The sequence below is a fragment of the Podarcis vaucheri genome (genome assembly GCF_965113315.1).
Source record: "Podarcis vaucheri genome assembly, chromosome: 3".
In the NCBI taxonomy this organism is placed as follows: Eukaryota; Metazoa; Chordata; class Lepidosauria; order Squamata; family Lacertidae; genus Podarcis; species Podarcis vaucheri.
The window spans coordinates 112,940,446-112,953,082 of record NC_138761.1 but is presented as its reverse complement, the minus strand read 5'-3'; the positions used below and the strand labels follow the sequence as shown (position 1 = coordinate 112,953,082).

Here is a 12,637-nt window from a genome sequence, read left to right as displayed (position 1 = left end):
GCTCCTGTCAACCTAGCAGTTCGAAAGCACACCAGTGCAAGTATTTAAATAGGCACCACTGTGACGGAAGGTAAACAGCATTTCTGTGCACTCTTGTTTCCATCACGGTGTTCCGTTGCACCAGAAGAAGTTCAGTCATGCTGGCCACATGACCCGGAAAGCTGTCTGTGGACAAATGCTGGCTCCCTTGGCCTGAAAGCGAGATGAGTGCCTCAACCCCATAGTCACCTTTGACTGGACTTAACCGTCCACAGGTCCTTTACCTTTACCTTGCACATAGGAACCTACCTCCATTCCAGGGCTGAGCTGCTATTTTGCTCCTGCTTGTGCTTGGTGGACCTCGGCATTTTAAGTAAGATGCAAAGTCAAACTCTTAAGGGTTGCAGTCTGCTCATTTTTGTTCTTAGATCACTTGAAGAATAAAAAAAACCAACCCATAGAATCAAGGCTGCTGCCGATATGATAAATAATTTGTTGAGCATGTCTTGTTATTCTGGGATGCGTTGAATCCAAACAAAGGTGTACTGCAAGCTGAGTTATTGAAGCTAAAGTATGTGCCTTCTTGAATTTCTTTGCTCCCAGGGCAGATATCGGTGGATGGATTTATGAGATATTTGAGTGGAGAAGAGAACGGAGTCGTTCCACCTGAAAAACTGGATTTGAATGAAGATATGAGCCAGCCTCTGTCTCACTATTTTATCAATTCGTCGCACAACACCTACCTCACAGGTGCAGTATGGGGGGGGGAAGCAGTTTTGACAAATTAGATAATGTAGATTTATTGTTAATAGAGTAGAAATGCATTTATACCTGCAGATGATTGGGAGTTCATGGACTGTCTAAACCCTTCAAGGTAGGGAGATGCTGACCCCTGAAAGGTGGTTACCGGGTGATATTTCCATCAGTTTCCTCCTCTTTTTAAAATTATTTTAAAATAATTTTATTGAAAAGTTTTCAGATATACATTTCCACATTAAAGTCTTACAATATGCCAATACATTCAATGACTTCCCTCCTTACCCTTCCAAGGCTCCTTTGATTTAACCCCAATTCCTGCATATTCTTATTTATCCAATTGATCCAAATTCTCCTCTTTATAATATCCCTTTAAATATGTTATGCTGTTGATTTTACATTAGTGCTGCAAGTGTTTTCATCTGTGTACGATTATTTTCTACATGCTCAACAAAAAAATTCCACTCCTCTTTAAGTGCTTGTTCCTCCTGCTTTCTTATTCTACTTGTTAGGCCTGTTACCCCTGTGTGTTCCATCATCTTAAGTTGCCAATCCTCCTTGTTAGGGACCTAACCAGGAGCAAGCTTGCTGTTCAGAATGGGCCATATTCATTGAAGCTACTTAGCATGTGCTTAATTTACCTTGGGCGTGAATTAATTCAATGAACAGAGATTGGAGCAATTCCCACAACCAGATCTGCCAGCCCTCCTTCCCAAGGCTACCCTTACAAGGGGCTGTCGTGTCGGGGAGGTCTCCAACTTAAGACCTGGCTGCTCTCATTGCACACACATTGCAAGATCGATATTGTTGCACACCACCCCAAACTCTGAGCAGTGTGAGATTCCAGGGGTTCTAGGCGCTCACCCCGGGTTCATTTTTTCCTTTTGGAAATTAGGCATAGAAGAGACTGTGGTGTCCTTATGAGATATGGGTTACTTACACATATATGCAACCTGAGCCTATGATGGAGGGGCTCACAGCATCAACACCCCAAGAGCAACTTGTTTCTCCCACAGCCACAGCTTTGAATTCAAATGGAGATGCACAATCTCTCTGCCTCTTTGGCTTTTTCATTTGCTGCCTTGCTTCTCAGTTGCATAAACTCTAAACTCTGGCTTAATACAAGCCCTTTGATCCTTTGTCCTCTTAATGGCCCATTACCCAGGAGGCTAGCCTGCCTGGCTTAATTAGCTATTAACGCTTCTTGAATCCAGGGATTAGAAGCGTCTAGCACCCACAAATTCATAACAGTGTTATCACTATTCAGAACGCACCACCAGCCTGAGCAAGTGGAAGGGGGAAAGACTGATTTTCCACTAAGCCCAGCAATGCTGGCTGAGAAAGATTAGCCTGGATGTGTAGAGAGAGAAATCTCACTCCACACTTGGGAAAGCTTGTCCAGGGTATCATGGCTGTAGCATTACTTTTAGCAGTGAGAAGGAAAAGCAGTACGGGGGAGTAAATGTTGACTTTACTCTGCCCCTACCCATGGGTGGCACTGTGATCTAAATCACTGAGCTCTTGGGCTTGCCGATCAGAAGGTCAGTGGTTTGAATCCCCACAATGGGGTGAGCTCCCGTTGCTCTATCCCAGCTCCTGCCAACCTAGCAGTTCGAAAAGATGCCAGTGCAAGTAGATAAATAGGTACCACTCCGGCGGGAAGGTAAACAGTGTTTCCTTGTGTTCTGGCTTCCGTCACAGTGTCCTGTTGCACCAGAAGCGGTTTAGTCATGCAGCCACATGACCCAGAGTTCTGCCTGTGGATAAATGCTGGCTCCCTCAGCCTGAAAATGAGATGAGTGCCACAACCCCATAGTCACCTTTGACTGGACTTAACTGTTGAGGGGTCCTTTACCTTACCTGTCCCTACCATTTGCATCATTCTGACTGGAACATGACCAAGAGATTATTGGACCTGTTGACAAAGTATTGCAATATTGTAGATGCCTTTTGCCCAATTAAAGCTGAAGCTACTGGCCCTACCTTGTATTTAAGAAGCGGCTGCTTGGATATGTTGGAAATGCTTTCTCCCATATGTATCATTTAATACTTTATATGGGAATTATCATGTTTAAATGCTCCCACACACAACTAACCCCCTCTTTGTACATAAGCCCCCCTTTCCCTGGATTGTGATATTTATGTCACCAAAAAAGCAATGACTTTCAACATGTTGTAGAGGGATGTGTGGGCCTTGGTCATTTTGACCATTTGCATCTGATGTGAAACTACATAAGCCAGGAGCAGATTCAAGCGGGCAGTATAAGGCTATAATTACAAAAGATAACATTATTGCATTTTTTTTAACAAAAGCAAATGGTTGCTCTTGAAAATAACTATTGCTGTTAAATTCATATGCAATAGTTTGATTTGCTCTTGTAGTCAAGATAATACCAATAATTAGGGATCAAGCTTGTTATTTTCTCTGCAACATCAAACATTGAAGGTTAGAAAGACATTTTTCAAATTGGCCATGTTACATATAATGACAGATATTTTTCCTGATGCAAACGTACACTGTCATGTGTCCGGATGTTGACATGAATACAAGGTGAATAACCGTAGGAAGAGTCAAAAAATAAGAAAGGTATTGCCTATTATTTGTTTCATGAAAACACTACTTTGAGTTCAGAACTGCAATATGGATTGTGTCAGTGTGCACCAGTTGTTTTTTTTATCAAAACTGAACAAGGTGCACAACTTAAAATTCTTTTCACAATTTAACTTATTTTCTAACTGGATAAAGATAAAGGTAAACGGACCCCTGACCATTAGGTCCAGTCGTGACCGACTCTGGGGTTGCGGCGCCCATCTCGCTTTATTGGCCGAGGCAGCCGGTGTACAGCTTCCGGGTCATGTGGCCAGCATGACTAAGCCGCTTCTGGCGAACCAGAGCAGCGCACGGAAACACCCTTTACCTTCCCGCCACCTATTTATCTACTTGCACTTTGATGTGCTTTCGAACTGCTAGGCTGGCAGGAATAGGGACCGAGCAACGGGAGCTCACCCCATCGCGGGGATTCGAACCGCCGACCTTCTGATCGGCAAGTCCTAGGCTCTGTGGTTTAACCCACAGCGCCACCCATGTCCCTTTCTAACTGGATACCTAATGGTTAATTTTGTGCAAAGCAGAGATACTATAACACATCCAGATTGGATGCATTGCTAAGCCAAACCATGGCTTAACATGAAGGAGCAATAGTGTGAGTTCCCTGACTACACAGGGCTAAACCTTGGTTTGGCTTAGCATTTTGTCTGAATCTGGGCTCATGGTTTGTCTTGCTCCAGACCAGGGGTCTGCAACCTTTAAGACAAAAAGAGCCACTTGGACCCGTTTCCGAAGGGAAAAAAAACTGGGAGCCGCAAAACTCGTCATTATAAAAATAATTTTTTTGTCACTTTTTATTATTTCTTTGTTTGACCCCTCAGAATTACTCCTCCTAATAGAAATAAACGTTAAATTAACAAGATACCTTTTTTTGTGTGTGTGTTCTTCACTCCCCTTCAAAACAGTGACCAGCGTACATGCCCCCTTTCAATGCAGTGACCAGCGTACATGCCACTTACAATGTAGCGGGCGGGCGGGAAGGTGACGTTGGGACGGTGCGTGACTAACGCACGCACAGCCCCCATGCGACGTCACAGCCAGGACAGCGCCTGCCACAGTGGGGAGTGTCGGGGCGCACAATGTGCCTCCTCCTCTCGCTAGTATCCGCCCCGGAGCCGCGGCAAAGGTGTAAAAGAGCCACATGCGGCTCCAGAGCCGCGGGTTGCAGACCCCTGCTCCAGACAAACCACAAGTTATAAACCAAGAATAAAACCACCAAATACTTATTTTATTTGTTTCAGCGAGCCTGCTCTGACATTTGGTTGTATTATGTTTAGTTAAGTTTTTAAAAAGTTTTATTGTTGGCTTTTGATAAATATTTTATGGAAACAGGTTTTTTTAAAAAACCTGAATGGCCCATACATGTTAAATTAAATGAGTATATGGAGGGCCACACATCATCTAGCCCTAACATAGGGAGTGAGGGACAAGCAGTCCATTTTATTTGGCAAGGTGAGCAAAGTAAAGACTGTCCCTCTCTGAGGCTGAAGTTTACAGTAAGTTCAAGTTTTTCATTTTACACATTTATTGGAACTAATTAAAATGGTATGTAAGTATCCCAAAGTTCCTTTACAAGATTGTTCTGGATTGATAGCATTGTTCTGTATACAGTGGTACCTTGGGTTAAGTACTTAATTCGTTCTGGAGGTCCGTACTTAACCTGAAACTGTTCTTAACCTGAAGCACCACTTTAGCTAATGGGGCCTCCTGCTGCCGCCGTGCCGCTGGAGCACGATTTCTGTTCTCATCCTGAAGCAAAGTTCTTAACCTGAAGCACTATTTCTGGGTTAGCAGAGTCTGTAACCTGAAGCGTATGTAACCTGAAGCGTATGTAACCTGAAGCGTATGTAACCCGAGGTACCACTGTATTAAGTATAGAAACTACCTACAACAACAGATAATCTGTAAGTGCCCTGCTATTTTTGTAATTTAATTTGAAATGTGTCAAGACCAGGTAAGAATTTTTTCGTTACCTACAGTCTTTGCTTATCTCACCCCTGCCCCCTAACTGAAATCTCTTTATCTTCTGCTGTTGAAACCTGTAATAGTTCTGCTGAAGAAGCCACCATAACTGCACACATTATTTTAAATGTGACTGCACAATGGATTTATATAAAAGCATTATGATGTTGACAGTTTAATTTTTAATGCTAACTCTTGTGTTATCTTGTCAGCACAATCTTGTCAGGACAATCTGTTGTACTGGTCCACACCCAGTTGTTAGGGTGTTTTGTGCCCACAAGGAAATATTACCATATATTTATGAGCGTGATAGTAAAAGCTGACATTTTGCAAATGATAGTCTTTAGTGGTTTTGTAAATACCATCTCTCACCCCATGAGGCCCATCAAATATTCCTGTGCTGTGACTTTGCCAAATGCAAAATTCAGTTGATGGTCAAATCGTCTTTTGCATACGCCTTTCAATATGCTTGGACATGGACACATAAAATTTCCAAGACCCCAATTAATGTTTGGATAACCTGGGCCAGCTCACACATGCACCTTGCTAAATATCTATGTAATGGAGTTGACGTGCATGGGCCCCTCTCAATTGAGCAAGATAACCTATGGCATGAGTGTTCCCTCTGTAGAAATCCAGTTTGATCAACTTCCACCTACATCACCAGTGTCCTCAATATTGGACCAGTATTAATCTGACCTCAGGGCATTTGTTTTTATTTATTAAACAAATTTTAGATCACTTTGCTGCATATAGCCATTGAAGTGTTGTACATGGTAAAAACACAAAAAAGCATGCACTCTGAGAGCAATAGAATCAAACAACAATGTTATTGTTTAGTCATTTAGTCGTGTTTACTCTTTGTGACCCCATGGACCAGAGCACGCCAGGCATTTCTGTCTTCCACTGCCTCCCGCAGTTTGGTCAAACTTATGCTGGTAGCTTCGAGAACACTATCCAACCATCTCATCCTCTGTCGTCCCCTTCTCCTTGTGCCCTCCATCTTTCCCAACATCAGGGTCTTTTCCAGGGAGTCTTCTCTTCTTATGAGGTGGCCAAAGTCTTGGAACCTCAGCTTCACGATCTGCCCTTCCAGTGAGCACTCAGGGCTGATGTCCTTCAGAATGGATAGGTTTGATCTTCTTGCAGTCCATGGGACTCTCAAGAGTCTCCTCCAGCACCATAATTCAAAAGCATCAATTCTTCGGCGTACAATAAAACAGTACAATAAAACAGCACAAATTCGAAAAACAATGGGAGGAATTCAGTATCTCACTAAGGTGATTGTTCCATCAAGGCAAACGTTTTGGATTGCGTGTCAAGGCCCCACACCCCTTCCTTTGATGAAGACATGTGGACACCAGTATTTTAGGTTAATGGGCTAAGAAAGGCCACAACTTTATTGGTTACAGAATGTGAGTGATATTGGCTTTAGGCATTGCACCCGAACCCGGACTATATCTGACTCGTGCCTGCCATGCAGGAATTCTCACAAGGGTTAACCACCAGTAGGGGGAGCCCTGTTGATGTACATCAACTCAGAGATCCCCCCCAGGGCCAGTGGAAAGGTTGTACCATAGCCCTAGCCTCCACCTGGGCTTCAGACAGGAACCACAAGCTACGGATTCCTTTAACAGAATACCCTTAAAGGGGAGGCGTAGGTGATGGCCACAACCTCCCCTCCCATAAACCAAGCTTTTCCAATGCCTAACCGCCTGACCTTACAAAGTTGTGACGATTTGCTATAAGGTAGGCGAAAACCAAGTGGCTGGTGCCAATCTGCCAAGTGGGAAAATTCCTACCAGAACCCTTCAACAGGCGACCAACCAAAGTCCATAGCAAGGTCAAGATGTCGAATGCAAGAAAAAAGGGTGGGAGGGCAGGAGATCCGCGGAAGCCATCTTCAAAGGCAGTGCCTAGCACTGTTCACCAGCTCTTACCATCAGAAAAGTGAGAGGGGTATACCCCAGGGAAAGCCTTCCTAAACAAAAATATATTCAGTAGGTTACTCGGTCCCTGCTCCTGCCAGCGTAGCAGTTCAAAAGCACGTCAAAGTGCAAGTAGATAAATAGGTACCGCTCCGGCAGGAAGGTAAATAGAGTTTCCATGCACTGCTCTGGTTTCGCCAGAAGCAGCTTAGCTATGCTGGCCACATGGCCCGGAAGCCTTCTGAGGACAAACATTGGCTCCCTCGGCCACTAAAGCGAGATGAATGCTGCAACCCCAGAGTTGTCTGCAACTGGACCTAATGGCCAGGGGTCCTTTTACCTTTTTAAGATATGTAAAATGAACCATGGAAAGAGAAGAAGGAAGTCATTGATATCTTAAGGATGTAAAATGTGTATTTGAAATTGTAAAACAGAAAATTTAATAAAAAATGTATTTAAAAAGTTAATTGATTCCAGAGAGCTCAAGCTGCAACGCTAAAAGCCCAGTTTCTAGGACAGGCTGAAAGCATCCCTGGGCCATAATAGACTCTCAGCGGTGCCCCAATTTGAGGAGTGCAGTTGTCAGACAAGGAGACAAGAGGCAAGGCATTCTCTTAGATAGTCTGGACCCAAGTCAGTTAAGGACTTTAAATGAGAAAACCGGAACTGTACACGGTTAGCATATTGCAAGCTATTGCAGCTCTCTCGGCAAAATTGACAAGAGTGCCCCCGTCAACAATCTAGCCGCTGCATTCTGCACCAGCTATAGCTTCCTGGTTAAGCCCAAGGGATGCCCCACATTGAGTGTGTTTCCAGTAATCCAGTCTGTAATGAACACACCCTTAATGCGAACACAACCCTTTTGTGAAAGGACGTGTGGCTGGAGATAAAAGCCCACAAAAAAATTCAGAGTGGCTGAAGTTAAGACAGAGATAATTGCAGTTGGCTTTTTAAAAAAAAAAATGCTGCACACGCTGTCTGCAATGCAGCCAAGTGCTTAGGAACACAAGACACTTCAATAATTAGATAGCACCAGCTGTCTTAAGTAAAAAGTGTCCATGTGTGGAGAGAGGCACTGTTTAGCCAAACTGTTGCCGCTGAGTTGAGTGGGATTCAAGGTTATAGATCAAGCTAAAGGTGTCTGCTTAAACATCTCCTGGGATCACTAAAAGCATGCACAACCAAAAATTTAGTTCCCTGCTACAAGAGCCAGCTGTTAAGTACAAAGATACGCGGGCATGCCAGCATGCCATCCACATTTTTTTTCTCGATCTTCGGAGTGCATGGTCAAATCTTGTGGCTTTTTATTTCCATTTATTTTTGAAACATGCAGTATCTGCCTTGCAGACATATTTATTCCAATTAAGCATGCTTGGGATTGAAGCTTCTAGCTCAGAAACTAGAAAGCAAATAAAATTGCTGCAAATAAGATTATTTATATATATATATATATATACCAGTATCTATCTATCTATCTGTGTGTGTGTGTGTGTGTGTGTGTGTGTGTAACCGGAATTCTCGCTTAAATCATGATACTTAAGGACTAAGTAGCTATCAGGGTCAGGATATTTAAAGTATCATCAAAGCCAACTTTCTGTGACTCCAATAATTGCTGTATGAATTCAAGAGAATCTTGTATATTAGCAGCATGGCTCATGGTTGTCTGTTGATGTTAGTCCTCCCTATTTGGGTCAAAGCTTTACCCAATTCTCCATTGGCTTAAGCCAAGATTTCAAAAAATGCCACCTTGATCTGCAACTGCTGGTTTCTTGTCATGTGGCAGATGAATGTATATTTATAGAACTTGGCTCCGGAACAGCTGCTCTTAAACATGGTTTAAGATTTGTGGCCCAGTGAAATTGCATGTAAATGATTAGCCAGAAGAATATTGTGTTGAGTTAAGAGAGGAAGAGGGAGTGCATTGACTCTGTGGTGAGAAATGCTTGCCCCACCTTTTTAGTGGGTTGTGTGTTTGCGTACACCGGCGCCACATGAAACGGAAGCATCTGGCTTGGAATGGATTTAATCATTGCGTTTTATGGATGCATTACCATAGCTGACAGCGCTTATTGGAAAGCTGCAGCAACTACAATTGTATTGTCAGATTCATTTGACAAGTGCTCAGTTTGTTTGAATGTGTACATATGCTGCTGAATTGTTGCCTTAACTGGTTAGATAGCCAAGAGAATGTTGAATGAAACTGGACGATTTCTTGAGGGATGGAAACTTTGTTAACATTGGTTTGTTCTATTGTTGTTGTTATACATTTATTCTTAAAAGGCACTTACACGTTGCTTAATGTTTCAAAAATCTCTTAAGCAGTGTACAGTCCGAAAAATACAAACAATATAATTTTTATGCATTAAAACCAAAACACAGCGGGAAACCAGTAAAGCAGCGATATAAAAGCTCATTGAAAGTGAATAAAACAGAAATGTAGACACATAAAACCGGTTCCAATCTTATGGGTCAGGGAAGGCCTGGGGGGAAAGGGAAGTGTTTACAAGATTTCAGAAGCAACAGGTGCTTGCTACTTCGCATATGACAGAGGGATGGGCATTCCACAGTACAGGGGCAACAGCAGAAAATGTCTGCTTTGTAGTCACCACCTTATGATTCTGTAGAGTACCTGCTGCCCTGCGGGTCATCTTCAGGAGACGAAAAGGCTAAGGAGTAAATCTTTCGAATTATGGTTAGTTGCCATAAAGAATCTTGATCAGTGATTCCCAAGCTGGGGCCGTGGCCCGGAGGGAATGCAGAAATATTCAAAGAGGTCTGCGAATAAGTTACCCTCAACCCACCTGCCCACTCATGTAAAGGAAGGAGAGAAAGGCTGCTTCAAAGGCCGGTTTCACCAAGTGCTTTAAAACAATCTCCATGCTCCCAATTTATTTACCGCATTGTAAATAAATGATGACAATAGTATCGTGCACAGTTGGATTTTTAATATACTATTAATTGTGTGCATAACTTCATACATAATAAATGTACTTTGTTAATTTAAATTTAAGAACCCAGCCACTGGGGAAATAAGGAAGCCCTTAAATCAGAGTATGTTTTCTTCTCTTGGTAGATCTGTTACACCATTAATTATCAGAATCTAACAAAGCAGTCTTCTCTTTACATACCAGGGAGGAGATACAGTGGAAATTCGGGTTACGTACCATCCTCCTTACGAACGCTTCAGGTTATGAGCTCCGCTAACCCGGAAGTAGGAGTTCTGGGTAGAGAACTTTGCCCCAGGATGCGAGTGGAAGTCACGCGTTGGCGGCAGGAGGCCCCATTAGCGAAAGCGCGCCTCAGGTTAAGAATGGTTTCGGGTTAAGAACGGACCTCTGGAACAAATTAACGAATTAAGTTGTAAACAGAGGTACCACTATACATTGCTGCCACACTGGTGGAACAACCAGCACATCCAGCATACACTCAGCCTGGGAGCGGGAAGTGCGCAACTTTTTATGATGCTGTCAGTGTCCCTGGAAACTGAATGCAGACTGCACCAAGCACACATGGGCCTCATGAGACAAGGGTTCAAGACCCACCCAGGAAGGGAAAGGCAATTTTGTTCATCCGCCAAGGCGCACAGCATGGGCAGCCACAGCCACACACCAGTGCCAGCAGCAGCCTCCAGTAGCTGACTAAATAGGGCACAGGTTTGGGAAGCAGGAGAAGGAAACTTGAGTTCAACATGGGGTTATGGGGGGGAAACCACCATTCATCTTTTGCATGCTTAGCAAAACAAACAAGCAGGGACAAAAGAGTGGGAAATCTCAGTAGTGGAGGCGGATCCATTAGGGCAAGTGGGGTAGTGCCCCGCCAACTTCAGTCTGTCACCAACAAGCCCCCACCTTACACCCCCTGTTTAGTCTCAGTGTTGCCATTGCACAACTCAGCAGGGAGGAAGATGGGACCAAAACCGGAAGTACAGTGGTACCTCTGGATACGAACGAGATCCCCGTTCGCATCCTGAAGCAAACGCAACCCACGTCTGCGCGTGACATCATTTTGACCGTCTGCGCATGCGTGAGCAGCGAAACCCAGAAGTAACGCGCTCCGTTACTTCTGGGTCACCATGGAGCACAACTCAAAAGCGCTCAACCTGAAGCATATTTAACCTGAGGTATGACAAGGGATGTGGGTGGCACTGTGGGTTAAACCACAGAGCCTAGGACTTGCCGATCAGAAGGTCGGTGGTTCGAATCCCTGCGATGGGGTGAACTCCCATTGCTCGGTCCCTGCTCCTGCCAACCTAGCAGTTCGAAAGCACGTCAAAGTGCAAGTAGATAAATAGGTACCACTCTGGCGGGAAGGTAAACGGCGTTTCCGTGTGCTGCTCTGGTTTGCCAGAAGCGGCTTAGTCATGCTGGCCACATGACCCGGAAGCTGTACGCCAGCTCCCTCGGCCAATAAAGCGAGATGAGCGCCGCAACCCCAGAGTTGGTCATGACTGGACCTAATGGTCAGGGGTCCCTTTACCTTTACCTATGACTGTAACCGGCTCTTTGTGCTTGAGTTCCCCATGCAGGTTGTGAGGCCTGGCTGTTATGTACAAAGTGCCTTCTTTCTGTAGTTTTCCAAAGCCCAACTTGCCCCTTGTGAGTTATAGGTGTGCACAGCCTGGGCCCATGCTGCACGTCTCATGCCACACGTCCTGTTACGCTCTCTCTGCATGAGGTTCATATACTGGAGGTGTGCTGATTTTTGTGCCTTGTCAGAGGCATGTGAGCAAATTGAAGGGAAACAGGATGTGACAGAAGTGTGCAATTCTTCTTCCCTTCCCATGGCTCCACTCCCATTTCCATTCCATCAGCGTCTCTGTCATGGCAGTGGTGTTTTCGGCATTCTACCCATGAAGCCGGGGTTCCAACAAGTGCTATAGCCCCCTAACTGGTGGGTCCTAGTTATGAGACTGCACCCTTAGTTATATTTTAAGCGAAGCAAATGCTTAAGAAACGACATTTCACCACAAAGAGAAACACACACGTATCATGGATCTATTCATAATTATTGTGACCTTAGTCTTTAGTAAAACAACAACAGCAACAACAATTTCACAGCACATAAGTGCTGATTATTTATTTAGACCTTATAGCTCTGTCTTTCCCTTTAGGGGGAAGTGTAACATTTATAATCCAATGTTGCCATCCATCGAGGGAAGAAAAAAAGTAATTTCAAAGCATTCTATCCTAAACTTGAAGAAATGTCATTTTAGTGGCAAAAATAATATTTTTTGTGGGTTTGGATATATATATATATATATATATATATATATATATATATATATATATGCAGGTTTTGGTGTCTTCGGGTGTCTTCCCGTGTAAGAGTCGGGGTGTCTGTGCGACGTTTCGACGAGGTCTCACTCGTCATCTTCAGGCTGGTGCTTTCGGCTTCTTGTTACTGG

General features: G+C 43.9%; 1 protein-coding gene across 3 annotated transcripts in view; it reads left to right on the top strand.

The window, feature by feature from the left end:
* Positions 1–12,637, top strand: part of PLCB1 (phospholipase C beta 1) — a 497,312-nt gene that overhangs the window by 332,658 nt on the left and 152,017 nt on the right. For all 3 annotated transcript variants that reach the window (XM_082215463.1, XM_082215464.1, XM_082215462.1), the window contains one exon: positions 583–729. In XM_082215463.1, the coding sequence (XP_082071589.1) occupies positions 583–729 (147 nt within the window). The remainder of the gene's footprint in view (positions 1–582; positions 730–12,637) is intronic.